Source organism: Capsicum annuum, chromosome 8, assembly GCF_002878395.1.
Source record: "Capsicum annuum cultivar UCD-10X-F1 chromosome 8, UCD10Xv1.1, whole genome shotgun sequence".
NCBI classification, from domain to species: Eukaryota; Viridiplantae; Streptophyta; class Magnoliopsida; order Solanales; family Solanaceae; genus Capsicum; species Capsicum annuum.
The window spans coordinates 155598900-155613009 of NC_061118.1; the positions used below are offsets into that span (position 1 = coordinate 155598900).

At 33.9% G+C, this 14110-nt stretch overlaps 3 protein-coding genes across 6 annotated transcripts; 2 read left to right on the forward strand and 1 right to left on the reverse strand.

The window, feature by feature from the left end:
- Positions 1-2904: 2904 nt before the first annotated feature.
- LOC107839707 lies at positions 2905-7694 on the reverse strand. Of its 4 annotated transcripts, none has more exons than XM_016683314.2 (7): positions 7367-7694; positions 5669-6258; positions 4487-5162; positions 4306-4406; positions 4125-4214; positions 3461-3588; positions 2905-3311 (listed from the first exon to the last, which is right to left on the reverse strand). In XM_016683314.2, exons 2-7 carry the CDS (start codon positions 6221-6223, stop codon positions 3167-3169), a joined length of 1695 nt encoding a protein of 564 aa, XP_016538800.1. In that variant the 5' UTR covers positions 6224-6258; positions 7367-7694; the 3' UTR covers positions 2905-3166. The 4 variants fall into 4 exon arrangements, with proteins under 4 accessions (XP_016538800.1, XP_016538797.1, XP_016538798.1 ...); XM_016683311.2 differs by having other exon boundaries at positions 4487-5165; positions 7367-7544; XM_016683312.2 differs by having other exon boundaries at positions 4487-5165; positions 7104-7535.
- Positions 7695-9495: 1801 nt separating this feature from the next.
- Positions 9496-10688, forward strand: LOC107879363. Its single transcript, XM_016726411.2, has 3 exons — positions 9496-9831; positions 9878-10157; positions 10270-10688. Exons 1-3 carry the CDS (start codon positions 9496-9498, stop codon positions 10686-10688), a joined length of 1035 nt encoding a protein of 344 aa, XP_016581897.2.
- Positions 10689-10817: 129 nt separating this feature from the next.
- LOC124886686 lies at positions 10818-11753 on the forward strand. Its single transcript, XM_047395582.1, has 3 exons — positions 10818-10959; positions 11056-11129; positions 11370-11753. The coding sequence occupies exons 1-3, from the start codon at positions 10818-10820 to the stop codon at positions 11751-11753; spliced, it is 600 nt and encodes a 199-aa protein (XP_047251538.1).
- Positions 11754-14110: the final 2357 nt, after the last annotated feature.

A 14110-nucleotide genomic window follows, 5' to 3' on the forward strand; every position in this document is an offset into this window, starting at 1 on the left:
GGAGCTGCTGACTTAAGTATCCCTCATCCGAGGGTGAGCTAGAATTTCGTATGATGAAGAGGAAAGAAAGAAGTCATTGTAAAGGAAGATGACATTTACCATTTTCGTTGCCTGCCTAAAGGCTTATTGGTAGCTCTGAGGTTCTCTCAGTAGAGTGATTGCCAAAATCTAGGTCTGTTTTCGGAGAATAATAAGAAGAGGTGGTTGTAGCTTTTAGAGACTATCCTCTGCAGTTATAGCTACGTAGAAGTCAGCTGCTTAAAGACAATCATCTAACCATTTCGATTTTCCTGTCCTAAAACAAGGAAATTCGCTGTGACCCACCGCCCTTGATAAGAATTGTCAGATTTACAATTTATGAATTCTTATAATTCAAATTCTCACTTCAATCTTGAAATATATACATCACACAACAATTATTTTTTAGATAACATTAGTAGGACATTATAAATTTGACCTTACTGACCACCTTATCATTTTTCTTTTACTTTTTCCTTTATCTGATTCAGATCACAAAACTAAACTTGAAAAGTAATGTTAAAACAAATTACCTAGAAACAAATTTTGGGTTTTTTCTTCTTCAGCACATCAAATTTTGATTTATTTTCCTTTGTACGGATCAAATATCACATCATTTCTTTATTGCTAGTGCTTTCGTTTTTGTATCCGTTTTTTCCAAACTGCACTATGATATTACTAAATATGTTTTTGTTGTTATCCGGTTTAAATGTTGATTTTCCTACCTAATAAAAGATTTAGACATGTAGATAGAATTCTGAGAAATGCAAAAAGAAAATATTATAGTTTATAAATCAAGAAAAGAATGTACTAACCAAATATCATTAATAAAAGAGTTGCCCATGTAAAAGGTTACTAAATGAATACCTTATTCAATTAAGCTAATTGTGTCGATTTCAAGTAAACATCAGCGTGCATGACACGTTATGCCACAATGAATTAATACATTTATTTTAGCAAAACACTTCCAAAAACAATAAGCCAAATTGCATTATTAGATACAGTAATAGCTAATCAATGTGATATGAGGGAGTCTTCTTATTTTTATTTAATAAACATAGTTAGTAGTATATATGATTGAGATGATCGTTCCAATACGCCAAACTTGGCGTAAACTAAAAATATCAAGAATATTTTTTCTTTCATTTGTTTTGGTACATTATAATAATTTCGGTGTTAGATGCTTAAAATCGGTCACGGACCGATCTTTGTTCAAAGGGTTGTCAATTTGAAGAATTTCACTGTTTAGACTTTAGATAAGTAATTTTAACCGAGATATAATATATTTTGACTTTGTTTTAATGAAAATTTTAATTCCATCAATGCCTAAAATGATTCCGACTGATCAACCACCAGACCAAAATGAATTCTGTATAGTAATATAGTTGTATAAGTAAGCTAGAGGAGGATATATAACCTGAAAATGATGGCCATGAAATTGATGTTACATGGACAGGCCTCAACTGCCCATTGCCAACCCCTATTAAATAAGATGTGTATATCAAGAACATGAATTGAAAGATACCTATTCTCTATATAGATTCTAGAATTTGGACCCTGAGGTTCATCAACCCCCATCACCTCACTTCCCCTGGACCACAAATCTCACTCATTCCACCATTATTGTCACTAATGATTGATTAATTAAGTTGGACATGCATGCTTAGGTAAAGTCCTTAAACAATTTCTGTTAGTACATTATTAACTTGATATTCTCCATTTGGATTTTGGACCACCTCTGTAGAGTACAAATAATAAAGGTTATTGTCTCCAGTACAGTAATGTTGATTTTGCAGGTCACCACAGTGGCACAGGAACTTGAAGATGGCATTTTCAGCCTTCCCTGTAGCAATAGGAATCCTACAGGGAATTTCCTACTTTTGTATATGACACAGGCTCTCTTTTTTAGTATCTAAATATACCAAAATATGCTGATAAATGTGTAGGTTTTTTCCATAACAATAGCATCAGAAGATCACCTCCATTGCATTCCAAAGTTTATGACGTTAACTCATAATTAAAGACCAAAGTTTACAGCCTGAGGATTGAGGTTCTGGGGTTAAATTTCCCAGCTGGAATATACTTGACTTGTATTTAATGATTTCTTTGCATTGTGTGAGTAATGTGTTTAGTCAGTAGTTACTTTTTTAGTGAATACAAACTCTCATCTGGCACTCTCATGGTATTTCTCCATGAAAACTAGCCCAGCCTTCAAAGGATTGGTATAATATATGCAAGTGCCTTCATATCGAGAACTCCATAACTGAAACAGCAGATATACAACCATGTGAATTGTCATCCTGTCTAATGGTCAAACAGATAGAGAAGATGCAAACATATGGCATATACAGTACTAGTTGAGGAAGATACACACTAATGGGTCAGGCTTACATCCTTCATTAACAAAGGTCATCTAAACACTCGATCATTAGCTTATTGCAGGATTGCCTTGAATCCTTAGTTCGCATTTTTAATATTCCCGGGAAGGGAACCAACTGAATATAGGCTCTTAATTGATCGGAGTAATGCTCAGCATTACAGCTTTTAGACTGACATTCGACTTCAAAACGTTTAGACAAAAAGTTTCATCCTTCAGCTCAATAGGTCTGCAGCTAGAATGTTCTGAATGTCAACTCTTCCTACATGGCCATTGATTGTTTTTGCCACGGACAATGCCCCCAAGCACTAGATCGCTGAGATTACCCTCAGGGCTTCCATCCACATTCAGCCTGATCTTATTGGTTCCAGAGGAAACCAAGAGAGGTTTCTTCTTATAGTTTTGTTCAATCCTCAAGTACGAATTCTTAGAGCATTTCCATTCAGAAGGCGCAACGTAGATTTGTGTGATTGTCCCACTTCAAATTGAGCGGACAAAAGACTCCATGGTGGTTTAATGAAGCTATTTTCAATATACTAGAATCTTGGTAAATGGATCATAGGCACAACGATACTAACTGGATCAACAAAGGTGGTAACTGTCAATAACTGTGCCTACAATGAACAACAACTCAAGCTGAAGCCATAGATTATGCCATCTGGAGTACGAGAGAAGAATCAAAAGATGTTATGAACCACAACCAGTCCTTCCACAAGAATCTCTAACAAAAAAGTCCCAAGTGTCCATCAGCATCCAGGCTTTAAGAGCTCCTCAACAAGCACTCAGAGGTTGAATCTTCTCGCGTATTGCCTTGTAGCACTGGAGACTGCACAGAGGTAGCTTGGATTTGGAGTCTCTGTATTTGTATGTATTCATACAAGATGGACCAGCACATTTCTCTCGAGGAGGTGGATAGCTGAAAATCAAGATAAAACCCAAACAACAGGTTATATAAATTAGTGATCAGTATTTAAACACGAAGGAAGAAAATTGAATATCCGAAGAAGTCCTCACTCCTTAGAGCTAAAAACTCAAGAATAAGCATTTTGCCCTACAGATCATTACCTGCAAGCCTTGGGTTCAAATATGCTTGGGAGTCCCATCTCATTAGGAAATGTCACAACAGTACCAGAAGGACCCATGACCCATCTGATAGAATTTGTTGAAAGTGCAGTAGCTGTTGCAGTCCTCTCCTGAATGCATAAAAATACGCACAAAAGAAAAATTCTGACATATAAACTGAAGAGCAAGTGCAAAGGAAAAATTAAAATTGCAACTCTTGGTTCCTCAACAAGGAAATACTCTGTAAAGATAACGGCTTCACCCTGACAACAATTACATGAAAATGGTCACACATGATCTGGACATGCTCATCTAAGGATGTCACAGACACTAAAATAGATGATGCAATGCACTTCCAAAGATAAGGAGCAGAAGTGGCAGAAAGGAAAAAGTTCTTTTTGCCATTGTTGGGGATGGTGACCCAAGGAAAGTGGGACTAATGAACTGAATGAACAAAAAGAAGTGTTCCTATGGATGGTAAAGGGACGGAAAATACTGTAAAAAGAAAGAGAGAAGAGAATTAAAAACAGAAACAGCAGATAATAGGCATAAGTACTAGATTTCGACCCAAAAACAGGTTCTTGGGAAATTGCCAAAAACTATAAAGTAGGAGAGACTACATCAAACTTTAAAATTTCAAAATGCTGTACTTGGGTTGTACTCTCACCTGTGCTAACTTTTCTTGTCGCTTCTTAAGTTTATCTTCTCGCTTTTTCCTACTAGAATCTTGACTGAGGATTTTCCTTATTGCTTCAGCCTGGGAAAAGCTATCTATGTTTACATAGCTGTATGGAAAGTATTTGAATAATGAAAACACATAAGCTCAAAAAAGCATAAGATGTATAAACCTCAGACTCTCGAGCAGCCTTTTCAGCTCGCATCCTGCGTCTTTGTGCAGCCTCGGCTTTCTTCAACTGCTGTTCCACTTCAGAGAGCTTCTCCTTTTGTTCTGCAACCAGACCAAACTGAATTTATCAGCTGATCCTCAGATGAAATATGTAAACCACAGAAGACAGGTAGAGTACTCACTCTTAGGTGGTGCAGGTGGAAGTCCATGGGGGAACTCAATTGCTCTCGAGCCTGCACTGTAAGAAATATCTTTTCCAGTTTGAAGTGCCCGCTGGCGAGTTGTCACAGCCATGTTTCTCTTATCATCCACTAAAATATCAGTGAATTCCTTTAGTTGTTTCATCTTCTTCTTGGGTACTAACTCAGTATCAGAAACCACTGCTTCTTCATAGTCGGTATCCGGAGATGCGCGTTCAGATTTGGATTTCTTAATCCCTTTCCCTGCTTCAAACGATCTGTAATCACTCAGATCTGCATCATAAACACTGCTACTTTGACTTAACACTCTTGATATCTTCCGCTGTTTTCTGCATCCAACTTTATCATCATCGTCATAGTGATCAGAGTATTTGGAAGACCTGAGCTTCTTCAGGTAACGGATCTCATCATCATCGTCATCCTCAGTGTCATCATCATCGAATGGTATACCTGACAAATGACTTTTGGACAGAGACTTGCTTTTATGAGTTGCCTCATGTTTTCCAAATTGCTTCAAAAGGGCAATCTGCCCATGTAACTGACCCATCGAGGAATCCACTCTCCCAATGTTAAAACCAGTTTTAGCAAAATCCTTCCAGGGCACACCTCGCAAGCCAATTGCTTTTCCACTATAAAAGGAATAATGTCCACTTGTATTCTGCTGTGAATATAAGAAGAAAACTTAAAATTAGCCTCTAAAGACATCAATCATGACTACCTTGAGGAATCTAAAATAAAGTCTTCCTGCGGCATGCTGAGGAAGTGGTACAATAGGTGACAAGGCACATTCTTATGCACTTAGTTGGTGCTTTTATGTTTAAATTTTTATCAAGGAAAAGTAACATGCAAATTTGGATATTCCAACCATGAAAAGGTGAAAACTACTTAAAGGAGCTCAAAAATTGCTGATGGGACAGGAAACATAAACTCTAGAAAACTTGCAATATGGCAAGCCCATTCAAGACAAGTTAAGGAAAAGTTCATAACTAAGAAAGACCAGTTAGGTCACAGTCTTCTAGGCAAATCTAGTAAATACCTATTGTATGCTACACCATTTCTTTATCATTAGACCAAGGTGCATCCCAATCAGTGTGATGCACTTCTAAGGTTTCATAAAGCAAAAGTGTATAAAGGAGTTATAACGACAGGAAAACAAATAATGACCTTGGGTTGCCATGTTCCGGGGGCATCTGAAGAGGACGAAGACTTTGTAGAAGAAGAACCAGCAACAGAAGTGTGTATTGTTCTTGTAACACCACCAACCTTGAGTTTCACTTTCTTGACTTTGCTGTCAATCCCAGCTCCATCTGATACTACTCCTGGCAGTCCGAAGTGGTTACTGCACATCACGGTTCTGCTTTTGGAATCGTGTATCTGAGATGTTGTTAAGTCTCCCTCAAATCTACTCATATCTATCTGACCATCCTTTTGCTCATATTCACTGAAACAGGAGTCTCCAGCGTTTCCACCTTTGACACCAAGCTTAACTGCAGCCTCAGCTTCACAAAGGTTACTATACGATGTTCTTGAAATATTACCATAATCAACATTATCACAACTTGACACTTTGCTCAACCTATCAGATGGTGGCGTTGACGAAATGGATGAATTATCACAACAATCCAGACGCAACTGGGACTCCTTTTGAGGTCGTAGATACAGATCAGTTCTCTGTTTCCTAAATGCTCTGCCCAACCCAGAACTGATGAAGTTATCCATAGCAATAGAGAAGGTATGAGCAAAACCTGCTGCAGCTGCAGTAGGCAAAAGATGCAGATTAATACTTAGTAGAACCATACATACATATGTAGAAATTTCTTTTACTTAACATTGCTAAGAATGCTTTGAATAAAAGACCCAACTGATGGCAGCAGAGATGGAATAAACTATTTTAGAGGTTACCAATGACTATAGATTGACATAAAGAAGATATCTGTTCTCAACCAAAATGACATAAAGAAGATTCCGGCAAAGTAACACCAAATTAACAGACCACAACATAAACTTTTAGGGCATATTCCAAAATAGGATAGATGTAGCCAAAAAAACGAAAATGCTTTTGAGATAGTGAACCACTTCCAACAACAACATACCCAGTGAAGTCCCACAAAGTGAGCTCTAGGGAGGTTAGAGTGTAGGCAGACCTTACTCCTACCTCAGAGGTGGAGAGGCTCTTTCCAATAGACCCTTAAATCAAGAAAAAACAGTCTGTAGCAATCCCGAAAAAAGAAGTAACAGAAGTACAAGAAACAACATAGAATAACAAAAACGGATAGTAACACAACAAAACAAATACAATAATAGAGGTATAAGAAACAACATAAAGTAACAGAAATCGAAAGACAAGAAACGAAACAGTTGAACTAATCAAGAAACCAAAGATTGCCTCTTTTGCAAGTCTAAGAACAGCTCTTTTAAACTCAAAAGAAAGAACTTTCATTTCATCATAAAACTAAGTAGAATTCAAAAAAGGAGACTCATTAATAAACACATAAACAGTTGCAAGAGAAAAAATATATACAATTATCAAACCACAAAAATGTACAGAACAAGATTTAAATAGAGCTCAAGTTCTCGAATGCAACAACCCTTAACCCACCTAAATCTTGTCGTCCCACGAAAACCCATCAAAGAACCAAAAAAATAAAGCCAAAATTGAAGCTTTACCATCTGGGGTTTCACCCAAGATGATTACATACCCAAGAAAACATAAAATATAGGTAACCAAGCGCGTGGCCTAGTGGTTGGGGTCCAATAAAGTTGGGTTGAGCATAGAAAAACACTTAGGTGATTTCTTGTTCAGATTAGTTGAGTTGCGCGCAAACTGAACTGGAGACTAAGGTTATTAAACATAAAATTTACCTTGTGGGTATTGTAAGAACCCTTAAGATAAGATCGGAGACGGAGGAAGACTAGCCTTAAAAGGGCGGTGTTGCTATATAGTTGAGAACCACGTGGCGACTTCTCAATCATCTTCTTGCTTCTTACCTCCGGCTAGTCTTGTACTGGAAAGACAGCAGGATTTGATTTTGAAATTAATACTTTAATTTCTAAATTCTTTAAAAAATAATAAATAGGATTTTAAATTCGAAATTATGATTTTTAATATTTTTAGATGTAAAATTTAATTCATAAATTTATATTTTATAAAAAAAAATCTCGTCATATTAGATTTTGTAAAAAAATTCATGCTTGACGTGAAGATGTTGTCACTTATTTGTATCATGTAGAAGGATTATATTAAAAAATAATTAGTTACTACTATTATTCACTAGTGAATCTTGTAAAATTATGTATATTCAAAGATTTGTAATAATATGTAATCACCAATATTTATTTATTAAAGAAATATAAATATATAATTTATTATTGTGATACTTTAAGATATCTGGTTACATTATTTATAAATTATAATTTGCTCATTTGATAAGTCTCGATAAGAATTCAAGAAATATTTCAGCATACAATATAGTATCTTGAAAAACATGAAATCGAAACTATCAAACCTAAATTTTCAATACCTTATGTCGTATCATGTCCATCAGGGACGGAGCTACAGCTTGCGAAGGGTGGCCAGATGAACACCCTTCATCGGAAAAAATTTTTCGAATATATAAGTTAAATATAGATATATATGGTTATATACATACTGATGAACATCCTTGATAAGTTAGAGATGTACAACCTAGTGGTTAAGGGTGTGTAAATTTGTGATGATGATGCAGGTTCGATTCCCATTGGATGCATTTGCTTTAAAAAGGGAACTGAAAGCCTGAAAGATTTGGATCGGGTTACACCTCAAATTCAACCCAATATTCATTGCCCAATTTAACATAAAGTGTGAAAGCCTAATTGATTAACTAATGTGAAAGGCTACAAGCCCAGAGCTGCTAAGGCTGATTTAAAAAAATAAAAATTAAAGCACACTTTTCTTTTTAATTTAAAAAAGAACAAGTTAAACTTAAATTCGAATTTCTAAAGTAGTAGTGTTAAACCCGACCCTTCAGTTGTTCAGGAACCCTAAACTATTCTCTATTCCCTCACCACAAATCCACAATCTTCTCCACCTTATTGTTAAAAAAAAAATGAAATTTGGTGTTAAAGTCTTCAAAGTTTCAACGGGCTATCATTATAATTTTTCTTCATCGACTATTGAAGTGTACAACAACAACAACAACAACAAACCCAGTGTATTCCCACTTAGTGGGGTCTGGGGGGGGGGTAAGATGTACGCAGTCCATACCTCTACCTCTGATGAAGTAGAAAGGCTGTTTCCGAAAGACCCCCGGCTCAAGTCACGAGATATCACACAAACACATAGTACAGCACAGAAGCAGATGACATAACATAGATACGGCACCCATAAGGAATATAAAACAGAGTAAAGCAGGAATGCAAGAATATAAAGCAGAGGAAAGCACACATATTCGTAATAAACATGGAACACGGAACACGGAACATTGAATACGGAATCATAACAGGAATACACCCCCACCAATTAATTCCCTACACTAGCGACCCGAACTGGCCCTAATCCTCTGCCGTAATTCGCATCTTCCAGACCTTCCTATCTAGGGTCATGTCCTCGGTGAGCTGTAACTGTTCCATGTCCCGCCTAATCACCTCACCCCAGTACTTCTTCGGTCTACCCCTACCCCGTCTAAAACCATTCAACGCTAGCCTCTCACACCTACGGACCGGGGCATCCATGCCCCTCCTCTTCACACCGACTATTGAAGTGTGAATTGTAAAAAGATATTCTTCAATTCTTCGTATGTTTTAGTTTAATTTTTTTCCCTTAAACTTGCTTTTGTGTATTTTTTTGGTTTTGAACTAAGTAATTTAATATTCTAATTTTATCTAGTAGATAACTTGCTAGTTAATATTATTTGGGAGGATGGGACAATGTTTCAAGTATTCATAATTTTTTATTTGTTGAAATTGAATAATAAGTGTGATGCGCTTGATTTTTATTTTAGTTTGAGATTTCAATGAGCTTGGAAAAGTATTTTCGTAAAGTTTCAAAAATAAGTTCAACGTCTCAAAATCAATCCCGACGAGATGAAGATGTTGATCAAATAGAAATACCATCCCAATCTTCTCAGAGACAAAAATTTGATGTAAATGATCTAAAGGGTGACCCCGCTGAAAGACCTTCGATTTTGAGTTATCCTCCGAATATTCATGATGAGATAAGAAGGGCATACATTCTAAAACATCCTTTCCAACCTCAAGATCATGAGTTTCCTCAAACAGATTTTTTTGAAATTCCACATCGTTTTGTTTCTAAATGGTTTGATGAATATTTTGATTGGTTGGAATATAGTGTAAGTGCAGATCCAGCTTATTGTTTGCCTTGTTATTTATTTCAAGGCGAAAGCATTCATCAAGGTGGTGGTAATACATTTTTCACGAAGGGATTTAGAAAACATTGGTCCTCCGAATAGCATTCATAATCAATCAAAAAGGAAGTGTGAAGATCTTATGAGGGAGGAACAATCTATTGAGGTGGTGGCATTTAACAAGTTGGACGAGAAAATTAAGAATGAATATCGAGTTCGGTTAAATGCTTCAATCGATGTGGTCCAATTTCTTCTAAATCAAGGTTTAGCACTCCGCGGTCATGATGAAAGTGAATCATCCTTGAATAAAGGTAATTTTCTTGATGCACTTTCTTAGCTTGAGGGTAGATGTGATGACATTAAACCTTATGTGTTAGAAAAAACTCCAAAAATAATAAATGATTTCTCATGATATTCAAAAAGATATTGTGACCGCGTGTAAAATTAAAACTATCAAAGCTATAATAAAGGATTTAGATGGTGACTACTTTGCTTTGTTGGTTGATGAATCAAGAGACGTATCATGCAAAGAGCAAATGGCTATTTGTTTACGATATGTTGATAAAAGGGGATTTGTGATGGAAACATTTATTGGACTTGTTCATGTTAAAGTTACTAGTGCTTTATCCCTAAAGAAAGTAATTGTGGATGTACTTGCTCACCATTCTTTAACTTTAGCTTATGTACAAGGGCAATGTTATGATGGAGCAAGCAATATGCAAAGTGAGTTAGGTGGTCTTAAAATATTAATTAAACAAGAAAGTAGATCGGCCCACTCAGTTCATTGTTTTGCTCATCAACTTCAATTGACTCTTGTTGCGGTTTCTAAAAGGCGTGTTTAAATAGGAGAACTTGTATTATTGACTTCAAATATTTTGAATGTGTTGGGGGCTTCCTTTAAACGTGTGGATGAATTTCGAGAATCTCAAAAATAAAAATTTCAAGAGACATTAGATATAGGTGAGCTAGAAATGGGTAGAGGTTTAAATCAAGAACTTGGTCTTATTAAAGCCGGTGATACTCGTTGGGGATCTCACTACAAGTCGTTTGAAAATTTTATTAGTAACTTTGCCTCTATTATTGATGTACTTGATTCTTTTGTTGAAAATGCAAGTACTTCGAAAGAAAAAGCTAGCGCATAGGGATTTCTCAGAAGTTGTCAAACTTTTGAGACTGTTTTTTTGTTGCATTTGATGACTGATGTTTTAGGAATCACAAATGATCTTAATGGGTCATTACAGAAAAAGAAACAGGATATTGCTAATGCCATGATTCTTGTCAAAGTAGCAAAGAGAAGATTGCAAGCATTACGAGATAATGAATGAGATCCTATTTTAAAAAAGAATGTTGGTTGGGATTCGCTCAAAGAAAAGGTCGAGGAATTTTGTATCAAGCATAGTATTCAATTACCCAATTATGATGAGCCATATGCTAACTCAGGGAGATCACGGCGTAAAGTAGTTGATTATACTACTTTGCACCATTACTGTGGGGATGTGTTTTATAAAATTATTGATTGGTAGCTACAAAAACTTAATGACCGTTTTAATAAGGTGACAAGTGATTTGCTTAATGGTGTAGCTTGCTTGAATCCAATTGATACATTTTCTAGTTTTGACATCCAAAAGATATTGGCGATGGCTAAATTATATCCTGATGACTTTGATGAGTTCAACATGAGGATTCTTGAGAATCAACTTGTTAATTATATTATTGATGTTCGTGATATTGATAAAAGATTCTCTAATTTAGGCGGACTTGGAGAACTTTCAAGAGAGTTGGTTGAGACAAAGAAGCATTTAACCTATCCTCTTGAATTTCTTTTAGTGAAGTTTGCTTTGCTTCTATCCGTTGTCACTGCATCAGTTGAAAGAGTTTTTTTCGACAATGAAGTATATCAAAAATGATTTGCGGAATCGAATGGATGATGAATTCTTATATGGTTGCATAGTGCCTTATGTAGAAAAAAGAGTATTTAAGAATATTTCTAATGAGCGTATTATAGAAACATTTCAAGGGATGAAACATGACCGAATGCACTTGTAATTATATTTTCTAATCAAGCTTTTATTAATAGAATTTGCTTTGTTGACTTTTTTTATATTATATGTTTCAACTTGTTATCCTATGTGTTTTTTTATGATTAGCTTGGTTCAAAGATTCTTCTTCTTCAATATACGTTTTACAATATTTTTTTATGACCCGCTTCTTTTTCTAAAAATATGAACACCCTTAACCAAAATCCTGGCTCTGCCACTGATGTCCATCCCCAAGTGCAATGAAAGGGTCCGTTTGAATAGGCTGGAAAAAGTGATTTTTAAAAAGTACTTTTGAAAGTGCTGAAATTTATTTTAAAAATAAGTAGTTACGCGTTTGGATAAAAGTACTGAAACTGAGAAAAAATTATTGATGTGTTTGGCAAACAATTGTTGTTAAACACTTCTTTTGATTAAAATGTCTGAAATACTCTTAAAGTTGTTAACAATATGTAGAGTTAGTATTAATTTTTATTTCTAAAATGATTCAAATTAAAATTAATATATATATTATTAATTCAGTTTCAATATATATATATATATATATTGAAACTGAATTAATAATATATATTATATATATACAATATAATAATTTCATGAATGACTATTAAATTTGTGTGCTAAAAAATTCTTTAGAAAAAATTGAATTATTTAATGCTCGATACTTATTTTGAAACCTTATTAATTTAAATTCATACTCTTTCTTATCAGGGATGGAATTAGAATTTTGAATAAAAAATATTTAAGGTAAAAAATATTTAGATAAAAAATAGGTTTATCAATATTTTTTTTTAGATAAAAAATAAATTTTCTTGAAAGGTAAAAAAAATACAGCACATAAATATTATACGCTGCCAGCAAGCTACTACGTATACTTATTTTTTTATAATAATTTCGTTTGTTTGAATATTATTAATTATTTTAGTAAAATATATATTGTTACAAAAATATAATTTAATATAATATAAAAAATTGAATTAAAAAAAGTTAATCATTATAGAAATTGGTATAGATCATGAATGTTATAAGTGAAAATTATAAGTGCTACAAGAGGATAATTTTGGGATAAGTGGAAATTTTAATGGATACAAAAGTCATTTACTTGATCAACAGATAAAAAGAAAAGTAAGGAGTGGCCAATTTTTAGCTTTTGGCATTTAAAAAGTCAAAATTAACTTTTTTTAAACAAATTTTTAAATTATCAAACACTCTTAAAATTTGAAAATGACGTTTAAACCATTTTGATCAAATTATAATCTAATCCAAACACCCTCTCTCATTGCTCCATGATTTTCAATGTGTTAGAATTTACCTCCACTGTATGCATCCCTTTTTTTATATTTGCATCACATTCTCCGCAAAATTATATGATATATTTTCTCCGTCTTATTTTATTCGTTTCAATTTGACATTACACATTAATTAAGAAAAATAATTAATAACATGACTATTTTACATAATATTCCTATTAAATGATGTTTACATTTTAATTTGGAGAAAAAATAATTTATACTAAAGGTAAAAAAATAAAAAAAAATGTATATCTTGGTTAATGAAAAATGACAAGTAAAATGAGATAATGATAAATAAAATGAGAAATCAAATTAATAAATTTAGAATAAGTAAAATGGGACGAAGGGAATACTGTTTAAATAAAAAGTTACTAGGATTATTCTCATTCAGAAACCAATAGAGGAACAACTAACAAGATGTGTGATGCAACAAGAAGTAGGGGTGGACGTTCGGTACTTCGGTTCGGATTCAATTTTTTATTTTGTTTTTTTGGTTATAAAATTAGATGTATCGAAAACTGAACCGAATTATTTGGTTCGATTTAATTTATTTAAATTTCAATTTGGTTCTATTAGGTTTAATAATTTTGATTTTTCGATTTTGAAGCTATTTAATAGGCTAAATTATATTTGTAAATCGAACTAGTTTAACTTTCCTACATTAAAGAAAAATCAATATAAACTTGTAAAGTCTTCTAGGTGACAAATGAGTATAATTACGTTCAATGCAAAAATAAAATGGAGGACTATATATTAACTTTCGGTTGCAAAAATTAATGCAAAAAATAACTTTCAATTTCGATTGCTGAATGTATTTTAATTTTAGGGCTTTGGACTGAGTTGTAGCTAAAGCCTAAATAACTTATGGACTTATGTATTATAAATATTAAATAATAAATATATATTATATGTATTAATATATACAGTATATAATAA

What these genes read in the sequence shown, in the direction of transcription:
- LOC107839707 (XM_016683311.2), bottom strand. Translation starts at nt 6,223, where the DNA reads ATGGATAACTTCATCAGTTCTGGGTTGGGCAGAGCATTTAGGAAACAG. An exon ending in CCGGAACATGGCAACCCAAG is followed by an intron (nt 5,166 to 5,668) that starts GTCATTATTTGT and finishes TTATATTCACAG; the next exon opens with CAGAATACAAGTGGACATTA. An exon ending in AGGCTGCTCGAGAGTCTGAG is followed by an intron (nt 4,215 to 4,305) that starts GTTTATACATCT and finishes AGCTTTTCCCAG; the next exon opens with GCTGAAGCAATAAGGAAAAT.
- LOC124886686 (XM_047395582.1), top strand. Translation starts at nt 10,818, where the DNA reads ATGGGTAGAGGTTTAAATCAAGAACTTGGTCTTATTAAAGCCGGTGAT. An exon ending in TTCTTTTGTTGAAAATGCAA is followed by an intron (nt 10,960 to 11,055) that starts GTACTTCGAAAG and finishes CTGATGTTTTAG; the next exon opens with GAATCACAAATGATCTTAAT. An exon ending in ATGCCATGATTCTTGTCAAA is followed by an intron (nt 11,130 to 11,369) that starts GTAGCAAAGAGA and finishes ATTGATTGGTAG; the next exon opens with CTACAAAAACTTAATGACCG.
- LOC107879363 (XM_016726411.2), top strand. Translation starts at nt 9,496, where the DNA reads ATGAGCTTGGAAAAGTATTTTCGTAAAGTTTCAAAAATAAGTTCAACG. An exon ending in TTGATTGGTTGGAATATAGT is followed by an intron (nt 9,832 to 9,877) that starts GTAAGTGCAGAT and finishes ATTTATTTCAAG; the next exon opens with GCGAAAGCATTCATCAAGGT. An exon ending in TGAATCATCCTTGAATAAAG is followed by an intron (nt 10,158 to 10,269) that starts GTAATTTTCTTG and finishes ATATTCAAAAAG; the next exon opens with ATATTGTGACCGCGTGTAAA.